The 16,203-nt window shown below is 34.6% G+C and overlaps 1 protein-coding gene across 3 annotated transcripts in view; it reads left to right on the forward strand.

The window, feature by feature from the left end:
• Positions 1 to 16,203, forward strand: part of Nox4 (NADPH oxidase 4) — a 189,878-nt gene that overhangs the window by 82,625 nt on the left and 91,050 nt on the right. For all 3 annotated transcript variants that reach the window (XM_074081424.1, XM_074081427.1, XM_074081434.1), the window contains 2 exons: positions 511 to 675; positions 807 to 869. In XM_074081424.1, coding sequence (XP_073937525.1) covers positions 511 to 675; positions 807 to 869 — 228 coding nt within the window. The remainder of the gene's footprint in view (positions 1 to 510; positions 676 to 806; positions 870 to 16,203) is intronic.

A 16,203-nucleotide genomic window follows, 5' to 3' on the forward strand; every position in this document is an offset into this window, starting at 1 on the left:
ACATGCCTAGCACATCCAATTTAAAAATATGTATACATACATATTTACCATGTGCATATGTTGTATGTATTTTATATGAACATACTATGTGCATTAAATATCTAGAGAATTATTTTTAATAAATTTTGGACTGGTACTAGTTTTCCTAAAATAATCCTCAGATTAATATCAGGTTTAGCTTGCTTTTATTTTATTTTAGAGAAAGATATGTATCCACATTATGTATTTGAAGTCACACATCAAAGATGCATAAAAGAATGAATGCTTACCTATAAATGGTTGTTACAGTTGGGGCATAGGTCTGTGGTTGAGTGTCAGCATTACTTTCTCTTTCATATTTGAGTTTTACTTGAATGAATCATAGTGAGCATCTATCATGTTTTATACATTTTTACCTTTGTTTATTTAAAATGTAAATGAGAGTATTGTTACTGAAATGTAAATAAGAAGAATACAGATTCCTACAGTACAGGTATTTCTTCAAGTGTGTTTTCAAAATATCTCCCTCAGACATGGCTCTGGATTTCTGGACCCTTGTGCCTGTACTGTGCTGAAAGACTCTATAGGTGCATTCGCAGCAATAAGCCAGTCACCATCATCGCTGTCATCAGTCATCCTTCAGATGTCGTGGAGATCCAAATGGTCAAAGAAAATTTTAAAGCAAGACCTGGCCAGGTGAATTAGTGGTTAGCAACTTTTAAAATACCATGTGTTCTTATGTAATTTTTGAAAATCAGTAGTCATAGAATCACTGGAATGGTTGAACATTTTTGGTCATTTAAAATCATCTGTTTTTTGCTTTTTAGTATATTATTCTACATTGTCCCAGTGTATCTGCCTTAGAAAACCATCCATTTACCCTCACAATGGTAAGACGCTTGTTTCTTAAATTTTAAAATCCATTTGTGTGTGTCCTGTTTCATTCTAAAATTTACTGAGAGTGCTAACAATTTCCCTAATGTTCAAGCCAGTCATCTTTTATACAATGTAGCATACTTACCTGTTCAGAACCTTTGTAACTATTTTATATTATTTTCTGACAATTTATATTTTTGAAATGTATTTAAAATTTTATTAAAGCTTGTGATTCAAAACAAAGAATATCTTAAATATCTTCACTTTTCCATGTGGGAATATAAATGGAAATTTAATATGTGCAGTTTTCTTTGGAGAGATAGAATTAGAGGAAAAGAGCATTCTCTGGGGTGAGATGGAAGCATTAGAAAAGCTAGGCTGTGTTTAGAACAGTTGAATCTAGTGTAATTGGCGCTCAGGCTTTGTACAGGGAAAACCAAGCTGGTAAAGCAAAATGGGATAAATAATTGGGATGAGCAGCACCAAGTATGTTTAGTCTAATCACATATTTAGCATTTTAACATAAAAGTAATATAAACCTGTGTAAATTTTTTTTTTTTGATTTTTGACATAGGGTCTTCCTATATAGCCCAGATTGGACTTGAACTTGTGATCTTCCTACCTTTGCCTCCTGAGTGCTGGGATTGCAAGCATTCATTGCCGTGCTAGGCTTAAATTTCAAATAATTCACAAAAATAGATTAAATAGAAACTTTTCTTGTTTTTTTTTTTCATTTTTCTAATCCTTTTCTCCAGAATTTGACATATATTCCTTCAGATTTTTCCTGTCTACATTAACACACACACACACACACACACGCATATGTATATGTGTCTGACATTTGTTTGCTGGATCATGTTGTTTTATTTGTATATGTTTATATGTATATAGAAGTGTATAAATATGTGTATGTACTGTGCTGGGGTTTGAACTCCACACCTTGCTCTTGGTAGGCAGGTGCTCTGTCACTTGAGCCTTATTCATATACTTTATTCTTTTTAATGTCTGCATAATGTTTTATAGTAGAAAATACTCCAATTTCTTTGATTTTCACATTAATGATGGCTAATTTAGGTTTTATTCCTTTTCTAACAAAGATCAGTAAGAATAGGGACCACATTATTAAATGTATGCATAAGAAAATAGAATTGGGTAAGTTAGGAAGATAGGGGCAGAAAAACTAACCAATGTCCAATAACCAGTGACCAATTTGGTGTGAAATTTTATTCAAAATGGGGTCACTTTCAGAGTGGATATGGCAATCAAGTTGGAAATTCTAAAACTCTGGGTAAGTAATTTCACCTTCTTGTGCATTCGATATTCAGTGTATTCTTGGAATAAAAATTACCTAATCCTACACTTGGTAAGTGAACTACTGAAAGTATGGCATGCAAAAACATGTCTAGAACACAGATAGCATCCGCTGTATCAAGGTGTTAACAAGTATTGTGATTTTTATTTTCAGTGTGAGTTTGTGCCTTGAGAACATGTGCTTATGAAGAAGCCAGGTTAACATATTTAATTGATAGAAGAAACAGGAAGTGTGTCAAGTGGTTAGAGTAAAACTAGAAGTTATTCATTCTAAGGGTTTCTTTAAAAGAAAAAAAACTCGTTTTGCTTTATTTACTTCAAATTTTGTATTGTTTATATGTAAGAAATTTACTTCTTTTTATTTTTCCACATTTTTATTAGAGCTTATTAATTGTAGAATGTGGAGGGTTTCATTATGCTATTTCTGTAGTGCATATGATATTCTTTGATCATATCATTCTATTTTTGTGTTCCCACTCCTCCTTTTTAATCTTCCTACAGTTTTTAAATGGGCTTGATTATGATTTTTTCATATATGTATACAATGCACGTCAGTTCTATTCTACACCCTCTTCCCTCTCTTTCCTCCCTCCTACTGGTTCCCCACCAACATATTGTTGGGTTTATTTTTTTTGTTTATTTATTTGTTTACTATTTTTGTACTGGGAGTACATTGTGACATTTACCAGAGTTCTTATATATATCCTAGTTGAATTCACCCCCTTCATCATTCTTTTTCCCCCTCAACCCCCATTCCTAGAACAGTTTCAACAGATCTCATTTTTCCATTTTCATACGTGAGTACGTAATATTTCCATCACACTCATCCTCCTACTCCTACACCCTTTCCTTATATCCTCCCCACTCCTACTGGTACCTATCCCTAGACAAGACTGTTTTATCTCCCTGTTCTCCATTTTTGAAAAAAGGTGTTTTTGTTTGTTTAAGAGATAGTTCTACTGGGAGTTTCCTTGTGACATTTCCATGTTATATGTATGATAACTCCAATTGGTTCATGCCCTTTATTTTTCTCCTTTTTACCTTAGTTCCCTTCTTATGGGGATTTCAACAGGTTTAAAAATTCTGTGTTCATTATTATATAGAAAATACATCATCCATATTCACCTCCACCTTCTTTCTTCTACCCTCTCTCTCCCTTTAGTGACCTACCCTTGCTGTAAACTCTTTTTCATAATATTGCTTATATTTGTATTGTGCGTATCTCCCACATAGGAGAGAAAACGTGGCCTTTGTCTTTCTGAGCCTGGCTTACATCACTTAACATGCTATCCTCCAATTGCATTCATTTAACTTCAAATCATGTGTTTTCATTCTTCCTTATGGCTGAATATAACTCCGTTGTATGTATGTATGTATGTATGTATGTATGTATGTGTATATATGTGTGTGTGTATGTATGTATGTATATGGAGATAGATAGATAGATAGATCACATTTTCTTCATTCATCAGTTGTAAGGCATCTGGTTGTTCCATAGCTTGGCTATTGTGAACAGTGCTGCAGTAAACATCGATGTGCAAGGGTCTTTTTTGTATCTGGACTTACATTCCTTTGGGTATATTCCTAGCAGTGGAATTGTTAGGGCATAATGTCAGTTCTATTTTAAGTTTTCTAAGGAGCCACCATAATATTTTTCATCCCGTTTGTACTAATTTACATTCCCACCAGCAGTATATGGAGGTTCCTTTTTCCCCACATCCTTGCCAACATTTGTTGTTTGTGTTCTTGATGATAGATAGCCATTCTAACAGGAGTGAGGTAGGATCTTCATGTGGTTTTATTTATGTTTCCTTTATGGCCAGGGATGTTGAGCATTTCTTTATGTGTTTTTTCTGGCCATTTATACTTACTCCTTTGAAAAAGCTCTGTTCAGTTTATTTGCCTTCCCAAATATCAAGAAAGAGATGTGCATCCAGGAAGCCTCCAGGATACCAAACAGACATAGCCAAAATAGAACTTCTCCATGACATATTATAATTTGAACAATTAGCATAGAGAACAAGGAAAGACTATTGAAGCCTGTAAGAGATAAAAATCAAATAACATATAAAGGTAAATCCATTAAAATAATAGATTTCTCAACAGAAACCTTAAAAGCAAGAAGGGCATGGAGTGAGGTATTTCGAGCACTGAAAGAAAATAATTTCAACTCTAGAATACTAGAAAAGCTATCATTCAAAATTGAAGGAGAGCTAAAAACCTTCCTTGATAAACAAAAATGAAAACAATACATGACCACCAAACCAGCACTCCAGAAAATCCTCAAAGGAATCTTACACAAGAGTAGCATAGAATTAATTGCATACACAGAAACCCTCACAAAACAAAAGCAAATAAACGACGGGAATCTCACATACCTCTCAATATTAACACAATAATGGCCTCAAGTCTCCCATCAAAAGACATCAGTTGGCAAAATGGATTAAAAAGGAAGGCCTAACAACTTGTTGTTTACAAGAAATCCACCTTACAGACAGAAATAAACACTGACTTGGGGGTGCAAGGTTGGAAAGATATTTATCAAGCTAATGGTCCCTGAAAACAGGCAAGGGTAGCAATACTTATATCAGATAAAGTGGACTTCAAACCTAAATTAGTTAGAAGAGACAAAGAAGCTCACTTCATACTAATAAAAGGAGCAGTACATTAAGAGGAAATACCAATTGTTAATTTATATGTGCCCAGTGTTGGTGTAACCAACTTCAAACATACACTATTGGACTTAAAAACTCAGATAACCCCAACACAGTGATAGTGGGAGACTTCAGTTTTCCTCACCAATAGATACATCATCCAGATAAGAAATCAACTTTAGAATTGAATGACAATATAGATCAAATGGCTGACACATGTCTATAGAATATTCCATCCTGCCACACCACAATTTACATTCTTCTCAGGAGTCCATGCAGCTTCCTCCAAAATAAATCATATTTTAAGTCACAAAGTGAGTTTTAACAAATATAAGAAAACTGAAATAACCCCGCCTGCTGTCTTACTACAATGGAATAAAACTAGAACTCAACAACAAAAGAAACAGCAGAAAACACTGATACCTCTGGAGACCAGACGACATGTTGCTCCATGTTCAGTGGGTCATGGAAGAAATAAGGGAGTGAATCAAAAAGTTCCTGGAATTTAATGAAACTGAAAGTGCACATGAGACACAGCAAAGTCCGTGCTAAGGGGAATGTTTATAGCCATGAGTGCATATATTAAGAACACAAAAAGATCTTAAGTAAATGACCTAATGCTGCATCTCAAAGTCCTACAAAAACGAGATCAAGCTAAGCCCAAAACTAGTAGAAGGAGAGAAATAATAAAAATAAGGGCTGAAATAGAGATTAAAAAAAAAAGACATACAAAGAATCAATGAAACAAAAAGCTGGTTCTTTGAGAAGATTAAATAAGTTAATAAACCCCTACCAAATCTGACTGAGATGAGGAGGGAAAAGACCCAAGTTAATAAAATTAGAAATGAAAAAGTGGAGATCACAAGCAACAAGGAAATCAGGTAATTATTTGGGATTACTTTGAAAACCTATATATATATATATTTTTTTTTTTTAAGCCTGATTACAAATACTTTTTATTCCACACTGGGATACAAATAAAAATAAGAATAATAACTTTTAACAATAAATTTATAACTTAGACTTTTTGAATTGGGAGAGACCTTTTGGAGATTTTCCAGCGCTTTAGTTTTTTAACAAAAAAAGGTCCAGAATCGATAAGCAACTCAATAGAAACTTCTTAACATTTTCAGAAAAGTAGTTTGGCATCTGGTGATATAATGAGCACCATTCTGTTTCATCAGGAAATATGGTAACACTGATATACCACAGGGATGGAATTATTTTGTAATTGTTTCCCCATTCATGATTATAAATGAGTCGGAATACCTTTACCTGGTGCTGTGTGGCCATTGGACCAGTGTGAAATGGTCACATTGCTCATACATTGCCATGAGGTATAGTAAAAACTTTGTTGTCCACGTGGAATATAACATTTGAACTTTAAGGTCCAAATGTTAGGACACAGCTCTGCTTGGGAGCCAGGGGGCTGTGCCATGCCTCTTGTTTCCAGGATATGCACATCTTACAAGGTCATCCTGGCTCCATGTGAACAGCAGGAGGCCTGGTGAATATGTCTGGTTAACAAACCTTTGGGTTTGGGGATTCAGCTGAGTCATGTTTTACTTTGACAGTTGTACAACTGTACATATGTCCCATAAACATGAAATTGGTATCATAAAAAGAAGGTAAGAAGGGAGAAAATATATGAGTAAGTTTGTCTTTATTTAAGTAATTTGAGAGACTTGGCCTAATCTTATAATCATAAGAAATCTTTTTCAGAAATTAACATTTTCTTGTATTTGAGGTTTTATTTTGAAAATTGCTTTTCACTATAGCATTAAACAGAGATTATGGGATAAGAAGACTGTTCTTCTAAGTTGAGCACCAAGTACAGAGAAGGGAGGGCTTTTTCCAAAAATATTTTCCAACATGCTCGAAAGAAGAGAGAATAGTATAATAAGCCACATCTACCTATGGACTACCTTCAACAAAAACAGAGAATACCTGGCTTTTTAGTATATATGTGGTCACTAAAAACTCTTTGTTCTCTAAAAACAGGCAAGCAAAGCATTTTTCACCTATGGCACAAACTGGGTAAAGGCAGACGTCTAGATCTGATCTCTTCCAGTTGGTCCAGGCTTCTTTCCAAGGGCAAAATGAGAAATGCAAAGGACCCTGAAGGGCTTTAAGCAAGTACAGAGGTGGGCTGACTTGCCTTGTGAAATGCTGTGACAGTAAGAGTTGGGTTAGCCCTGCATCTGGCCTAAGGCAGATGGGAGGAAAATTAAAGGAGGAAAAGAGAACAGGAAACAAATGAAATGGAGCTGGGGTAGAAGAAGAGAAACCAATTACACATGCAGTAAAACAGTTGTGAATTTCTACATGAAGAACCTGAACTTTAGAATCCAGCCCAGGCTCCTCACTTCTTATTTCTTTATCTGTGGTGTCTCTTTTGACTCTGCTATGAAACTGTTTCAGTTTAATTGTCTGCAAAATAGTGCTATTGATATTTTTCTGGTGGGGATATTGTCAGTTTCAATAAACTAAAATAATGAGTATAAACCCTTGTTACATGGTTGGTGGTAGGTACATGATAACTATATTTGAATACTTTGATAATATTAAAATACCTGCTTTTAATTTGTATTATCACATTCACTTCTAAAATTATGCTTTTTTGAAAAGCAAGTATAGGATATGAATATGTAATTTTTCAGCCTGAAAACAAGAAGCTTTGGGATAGGATAGTAGTTACTATTTTCCAAAAATCTGTCATGTAGATGAAGGATTCCATTTTCCCTACTTTGGGACCCCAAGCTATAGAAATAAGACTAATGGGGAAAAGGATTTAGGCAAAAATATTTAAATTCAATATAATACAATTTCTAACAGAACAATGTAGGAATTACAAAAAAGTTATCTCATAGAAGTTTTTGCAAGGATGGTTATGCTGGGTCTGGATTCTCCAACTGACCTCAGCATTAGCAACCTTTTGGGTCATGCAATTGTATGGTGTCCTGCATTGTTCTGGATATTGTAGTCTGTTAAGCAGCATTTTTATACTCTTCCCGTTATATGGCAACAGTAGCTCCTGTGATAGTGTCTCCAGACATAATCAAATGTCCCCTGTAGGACAAAACCACTCAGTTGAAAACCTTTGTGCTGGTCAGAAGTTGTCTAACATAACTTAAAATGCTCAAGTGCTCCAAAGTGTTTTCCTTAAGACCACTGTGAGAAGAGAGGATTTAGGATGCGGTAGAGAAATGGGAATGTGGGAGTACTTAGCTTGTGTTCTGGAAATCCAATCTCATGTCAGCAAGATAGCTCACTTTCAGAGGGTCAGCATGTGAGGGTTCGGACTGACTGCTCACCTGAACATCATGTTCTAAAAGTTGTGTTTTGCTCATTCAACTAGATTCTTTTTTGGAATTCCAAGGAAGATTATTTTGGTTACCATGAGGTCCTGAGTACTGTCATGAAGTATAGATTTTTGAAAAAAAGAGTTTGATTACTTTACAAATTCAGAATTCTTTTTTTTAAAATCAATTTTCATATAATACTGTTTAGATCTGAATCAAAGGAAAACTGGGATACGGATATAATAAACCAAAGGGTTCAAATGATATGAGGATAACCTAAAGCAATTGTCATTCTGTAATGTGAGTAAATATTATTTTTTTTTTCTCTGAAATCCCAAGATATGGGAATAGGGACATATATTGTTCTTAGAGAACTGGTTTAATGACTATGTTGGGAAAAATACAGTGTCTGGATGGTTGGGAAGAGACAGTAGAACTCTTCCTTAGCTCAGTGTAGCTCCACTAAGTACAGATACACAGGGCTCCTGATCCTCTGGATATCACCCAGTGAGCCCTTGGCACCGAAACTGTGCCCCTGCAGACCTGTTTCAGAAGATGAAGATTCCGGAAAGCATCCGGTGGAAACAAACAGGTTAAATGTTTGGAATGGAAACCATTACAATCTTTCTTCTTGCTTAATTTTTTCAATTAAGAAAAAGGTTTTCCTTACACATTCTAATTCTGCAAAAATTTCCCAGCAGAGTGATAGGAGAAAGAAATATAGTGAAGTGTAATTAAAGCATATTATGTTTTTAGTTCATACTTTTTCACTTGCCTACTTTTGAATTTTGCATAAACTGATTTTTTTTTTCATCATGGGAAATACTCCATTTCTTTTCCTTATTCACACCCTAAATGCCGCATATTCTCTTTGGGAACTCTTACTCATCCTTCTTGTCTCATCTGAACAACTCTTGCACTGAGAAGCCTCCACTGACTCATTCCCTATCAGATTAAGTTCCTTGATGTTTTCCCATTGTGAGCATCTTGTGGACTCTGTTTAACAACAAGCGCCATCATTAGTTGTTATTGCCTGTTTCTTTTGAGACTATAAGATCTACTAGCCTTTTCAAAGATGAATTCAGAGCTTATTACATGACACAGAATATTCTAATACATGTCTGTAGGAAGAGTGAAAAACTTCATATATATAATTACTGTGTGAACTTAGTTTGAGAAATGTTTTGTAGATAGAACCTCTTTTCTTCCCATTTCTTTCTAGCACACTCTTACTTGGAAGGTTAAGCCAGAGAAAAGGCAAAGTTAGGAGAATTAAAGGAAATGGAGAAATGCTTATTGCCAAAGTTGTTCTGTCAGAATAGATTTGCTAGTTAAGTTCTGAATCTAATCTTTGGGCTAATGACATGGATTTATTTCTAGTGGAGAATGGGAAGGAGACATAGGATCCAATAGAGGTAGTTAGGAAGAAACCATCAAAGGCAAGCTGACACAGTTTATAGGTTACAAAGGTGGGTCTAACTAAGAAGGAAGTCATTTTTCACCTTGCCATCTCCATTCTCGGGACTAACAGCTATGAAAAATTACTTCTTCCTAATTTCTGTGCTTAACTGTCAGATGCTGTCAGAATTTCTTACATTTGCCTAGCAATATATAGGTTGACATAGGTCTTAACTCTATGAGTTTAGGTTTGGTATTCACATTTGTCCATATTTTAAGCATCATTTTTCATATTTTGATTATATCTTAGAAGCTTCAATCCAACATATAATTGGTATTTTTAAAAACAATATAATAATTAAATTGTAAATTTAATTAAATTTGAGTTGTTAGGATAGTTGCCTTCCAAAAGAAGTTTTAAGAGAAAGGAAATTTATTCTGAGACCATCTGTTTACCATGTACTGTGTGTAGGCTTAGGAAATGGTTTATAGTGTTACCAGATTGGGGTAGTGGGGGTTTGCTAGCTAGCTCATTCATAGTGTCCCCCAAGGGAATTCCTATTTTCATAATGGAAAACAAGCAAAGCTTTCTGCTGTCTAGTAGAGCAAACACTGCACTTGAGTAGAGCAAACATTTCAAAGCTAAATTTTACTTTAGATTATTATGTTAATTTACTGTCTTTTCCTGCCATTTCCTTCTTTTTGTCCAATTATTTCTATTTGGCATGTATGTATAAAATTTATGCTTTCAAACATTTTCATTGCATAGTTTCCTTAGGGGTTACTTTAAGCAACTTTCCCTGTGGTGATTACCACTAAAACATAGATATGTATTCCATATTTATCAAGGACAGTAGTCCTTACTAATTAAGTGCCTAAGAGGTTCTTTCATAGCTTTTGCAAATATTGTTTTAATTCTTGCAGTCTTTTTGTGAGACATGTATTGTTACCTGTATCTGGGTTGTTAAGATTAAATAACGTGTACAAAGTCACAGAGCTAGTTGGTGATAGAGGTGAGATACACAGACCTGCCTGGCTGATAGGCATGTTATTAGTTATTCTGTAATGTTTTTCTTTTGCCCCTCAACCCAGTGCTGCTGAAGGCTTTCATGTTACTAATACTCCTATTCCTTTTAGACATCTGCATTGTTGGAATAAAACAAACAAAATTAGATTTATTAAAAATACAGAAATATTTTCAAGAGTAATATGCAATAAATAGTTTTGAATTGTCCATACCATTAAACTCTTCTAATATTGTGGAGAGGTGAAATTTAAATAAATTCTCCAGTTTGAAAAAATTTAATAATTATTGTGCTGTGCTACCATTAAGTAGAATAAAATCTATGAAAAGTTTATAGTTTGAGTTTCGTCTCATTTTTTAATAGAGATTCAGGTTTAAAAACTGCAATTACAACTTGAAAGTAGAAAAATTATGGTAAAGATATACTGCCTTAGTCAAGGTAAGTTTGAGTACTAGTAGGAACTCAAAGGTTGGAATGTTGATCAAAGTGCTTCAGTATTTCTTATCCATGATGTTGACTTTTCCACAGAAGGAAGATGTGATAATGGTTGGTGAATTTTTCCAGGAGTTGTGATTCTTTTCTTCTGGTATACCAGCATTCTCTCATAATTGAACCATGTTTGCTGCTGACAGCAAATTCAGCCACATGTTTGCTGCTGACAGGTTTAATGGAAAGAAATCAGAGGGCAATGTGTTAGTAGACCATGAGTTTTGGAATACTACACCCTAGATTGGAGATTTGGATTCATCAGTTGCTAGTATTATGACCTTGGGTGTGAGAACTAACATATTAAACCTTTGATTTAACTGTTCATAAAATATGATTAATAATTTCAACATCTGTATGGAGTTACTCTATTAATTGAAAAGGTATAATCAGGTACGAAGCATGGCACTAATGTATTGTAAGCTCGTGTAAATGGATATTGTCACAGTTGTCGTTTCAGATAGCGACTGAAGGACTGTGATGAATTAAACTGAAATTTCTTTGCTCATTCTACAGTATGTAGTAATTAGCTAAGCTCTGGCCACAGACTGGTTTAGAACCAGTTTCATCTCATTTGGGGATGAATGATTTGCTTGTAGTTTCTCAGTCTTAAGGATGAAGGATGCCTTTTCCTAGAAAATAGACTGAAAGGCAGATACTGCGTGGAGGTTTGTTGGGGGTTGTATTCAAGACAATATCCAATAAGGTTTGGAGGACTAAGAAGGCAAGCAGAACTTGAACTGTGTGTTATAGTAACTGCAGAAATCTCACAAGGTTAGACAGGCACTCTGCAGATGAAATGATAGTGTAGAGCTGTCCTATCTTGAAGTCAGAGGGTTAAACTTTTCTATCCTGAAGTTGATGTGCGTTTGTATCTGTAATGTCTCCAAGGTGAGGAACTTAGACATGGCTGAGGAAACTTTCTTCTGTCAACAGCAGTTTCTGGAAAGAGTCTCCTTAGTGACCACAGCAGGCAGCACTTTCAGCAACTGGGAGAAGGATGAATGTGTATTATGATCTGGAAGTTGGAGGGAGGGAATACAGTGCCCATTACAAATGGCATTTCAAAACAGTACTCCTTGTGTAAAATAATTCAACTTGAAATTATATTTGAGGAACATCTAAATCCCAGTTTATTTAAATTCATTGAAATTTAGTTTGAAGTTTGTAGCATAAAAATTATTTGTGTTGGAGAGGTCTAAAACATAGATTGTTTAAGTGACAAAAGTAACTAAATATATGACTGACAACAAAGTTGAAACAAGAATCCATGTTTTCTGATTCTTCTCTATATATACCTTTATTGACTTAAAACCTGTATAGACTTTTACATTTTATTCTTCAGTCATGCAGTGGATCTTTACAAGTGTTTTCCAGCTGTGTCTATAATGATCATATTTGAGTTTTTCTACCAAAACATATCTTCTATTAAAGTGTACTCTTAACCTAAATCACAGGTATAAATCAGAGATGGTTTTTTTAAGTGTAAATTTAAGGAAGCATGCTTTCTTAAATGTACTATCTCTTCCTACTTAGGAAGGTAGACATTATGTTTTTATTTTTCAGGATTCTCTATTACAGAAATAATGTAGAATGTACCTTTTTAATTTTAGTAATTGATTGAAGCACACATGAATACCTCAGAATCCTTCTGTTAATATTTTCTTCTAGAAACAAATGTTCTTTTTTGACATCTGTAGTCTAAGTTCTGTGATTCATTATTTTTAAGCTTGGATAACCTGATTTCACATATTTTTCCATGAGTCAGAGGCAAGTCTAGCTGCTAGCTTGTTATTGTCTGTACTTTACCTAGTGAGTCTGTACTTGCCATCATTTTTCTTTTTGTGTTTTCAGTCTCTCAACTTTTGGAATACTTTTTCCATTTTTCAATGAAAACCAGACAAGAATACTCATGTCAAAGATTGGCAGAGTTTTGTTATTATTTGTGTAATTTCATGGGATTAAATATAACCAGGAAGTCTGCATCATCTGTTTTTATCTCTGCTCTTAACTCTCATCTGCTTAACTCTTAAAAGTTGTCTTCTTCTAGAGTTTCACAAATCTTTTTTTTGCTTAGAAACCTTAGAAATTGAGCTGTAATAGATGATAGGGTAGCATGCAACAATATGTCAGAAACATAGATGAGGCAAAGTGGTGGAAGTTGCCCCAGAAAGCCATTAAAGTTCACAGGCTATAACAGGACACCTGAGTCCTCTGAGAATTAAATATCATCTGAGTGCTTTAGTTTGGCTGTGTTCCAGGAGGAAAGAAATTTTCACTCAGTAGCTAATGATAGCATAAATAAGTGTAAACTTAAATAGGTCATGGTGTTCAGAGCAAATCTGCATCATATTAAACTTGATTTATTCTATCACTATTCTTGCATGTCCCTTTTTACCTGATATCAAAAAGGAAATGAAGAAGAAAACTTTCTTTCTTTACTCACTTCATCTAGGTGTTGCCCCAGTTCTTTAATTCCCTTTCTCTCATTCTTTCTTAAATACACCAACTTTTTGCTCACAGCACCTCATTGAATTTCTAAGATGAGCAGTTTTTGTTTTTCATTGCCATCCTCACAAACTATAAATACCAGAACATTATTTTCCATTTCCTGAGCCCCTTTCCTCTCTGGCTACACATTTCTTTGAAAAATCCCATCCAGTCTTATTGATGGATTTATATGCCACCATCTTTCAAATTTGAATTTCCAGCTCAGATTTTAACTCTGAAGTCATATGTCTAAGTGTCTAGCAGACAATTAGCTCATTGGCTGGGCTATTATTTTACTAATAATGGGTTCATTGGAAGGTCTAAGTAGAGGAATGACATCCTATGGCTTACTTCTTAACAGGACCACTCTGGCTGCTGTGTTAAGAGTAAAGGGAGCAAGAGCAGAAGCAGGGAGACCAGTTAGGAGGCTGTGTGATCATCCAGTCGAGGTTTGATGGTGCCTTTTACCAGGATGGTGACTGGAGTGGTAAGAGTTATCAGATTCTGAATATCTTTTAAAGTTAGAGTTACAGGATTTCTTCCATAGATTGGGTATGGCATGTGAAAGAAAGGAGTCAAGGTCGACTTCAAAGTCTTTTACCCCTAGCAGCTGGAGTTCCATTAACTAGAATAGGGAAGGCTGTGATTGGGGAGCGAGTTTTAATGGGACTTTATAGAACTCCATTTGGGCTATGTTATTTGGATGTGGCATTTAGTGTTTTTGCATTAAATGTTTATTCAGTGAATGACTGACATTTCAGCCCTGCTTTCCAGAGGTACCATTAAGTTTTGCACCTAGAGAGCCTTCTGTATTTTGTCTCTGTTTGCCTTTTGGTTTCTGGAGTGGTAGTTGCCTTGTTTGTGCTCTAGGTGAAGTGAATTTGGGCATTAAATTACCCCATATATAAATATAAACAGATTTTTTTATTTATAAGCCTCAACCCTAAGTTCCTCCTTTTGCCACTGAGATCTGAGCTTTTTCAATGGCTGTGACAGAAGGATGGGCTTACTTCTAAAGAAAATTCCTTCTTGAAGGTAATAGGATTTCAGCTTCACATGTTGTTGTTTTTTTTTTTTTTTAACTTCTATACCACCACCATGTCACACACACATTTCACCTGTCAAAAATTGATTGGCCATCTCTCAGTTCTTATTACTCTTATGGTATCATTGCTGTTGTAGTTTGTATATTTTATATTCTTAAACTGAACATTTTACTGTTTTGTTTTCTTGAGAGACGAGATAAATGCATACATTCAAGCTAAGTTAACAAATACTCTTAAAGAAAGTTTACATTTAAGGATGAGTATATTTTTCCATACAAATACACAAACATTTTTACTTTCAAGTAAACATTACAATTTTATTTTTATGAAATGTTTACTGTTGTCATTTTGCATTAATCGTGAGGGATTTTGGGCTCCTGGTTTATTATCTTCTCTTGTGCTTTTAGAGCATTCCACATTTGTGAAAATACATGAGATTCTCGCACAGTCTCAAGCATTTTGGACACCCAGTAATTATTTGTTGTTATGGAAGAATTTCCCACCTTTAAAGCCTTTACTTCTTCTCAGGTTAATTCTCAATACTTTATTGTATTGATATTTACTTTTTCACCTGACACTATCTATGTATAAGATGCTATAGAATATAAAATGGTGATTTAGAAATAGTTCTTGATATACAGATATTTGTAGTCTATTAATACAGTATAAGTAGACAAAGTGAAGAGGTGGACTATAACAAGGAGCATAAAAGTCATACAAGTAATTTGAGGGTTCGGAGAAGTGAAGATTTTGATAGAGAGATCAGGAAGTATTCATGAAATGGTAATATTTAAGGTAAGTCTTGAAGAGTTACCAGGATCAACATGAAAGATGGAAATGCAATCATTGTAAATGGGTAGGCTGTAAGAGAGGAGAAGGAAAATGTGTTAGATGTTAAGAGTTGGTTTAACTGGATTAAAGTGGATGATAACAAGGCATGGTGTATAAAGCTGGAAAGAAGTTGAAACAGATTATGTTTGGCCCATAGGAAAGAAAGAATATGGGTATTGTATTAGTCAGCTTTCATCACTGTGACAAAATACCTAATAAAACAACTTATGAGAGGAAGAATTTATTTTGGCTCCCAATTTGAGGTTTCAGTCCATGGTCAGCTAACTCTTGTTTCTTGACGATGGTGAGGCAGAACAAGATGGTGGAAGGACATTGTGCAGAAAAGATGCTCACCTCATAGAGGTCATAAAGTAGAGATAGCTTTAGAGGATGGGTCCAGGGACAAGAATACCCTTTGAAGTTATGCCTCTGGTGCTTTCTACTTCTTCCAACTAGGCCCCAACTTCCAATAGCCCATTTAGCTAAAACTCATCAATAGATTAATCCATTGATGAAGTTAGCATCCGAATGGCCTATTCTGTGATCATTTTCTTGGGCTTAATAAACTTTTATGTTGAAAATTTAGATGTTACTATTTTGAATAATTTTTATTTATTATTGCAGGCTCTTAATTTAAAAACAAAAAAACTTTGCAGCTTTTCATTTTTCTCCAAATCTTTATGCAGTGACATCATTTTACATTAATTACCAAACATGAGTTATACAGTATCTTTTCATATTTTTGTAGCACTGTTATAAAATTATTATTCATTTGAGCACATTAAAAATCCATTGTCATATTTAG

This window comes from Castor canadensis, chromosome 1, assembly GCF_047511655.1.
Source record: "Castor canadensis chromosome 1, mCasCan1.hap1v2, whole genome shotgun sequence".
Lineage (NCBI taxonomy): Eukaryota > Metazoa > Chordata > Mammalia > Rodentia > Castoridae > Castor > Castor canadensis.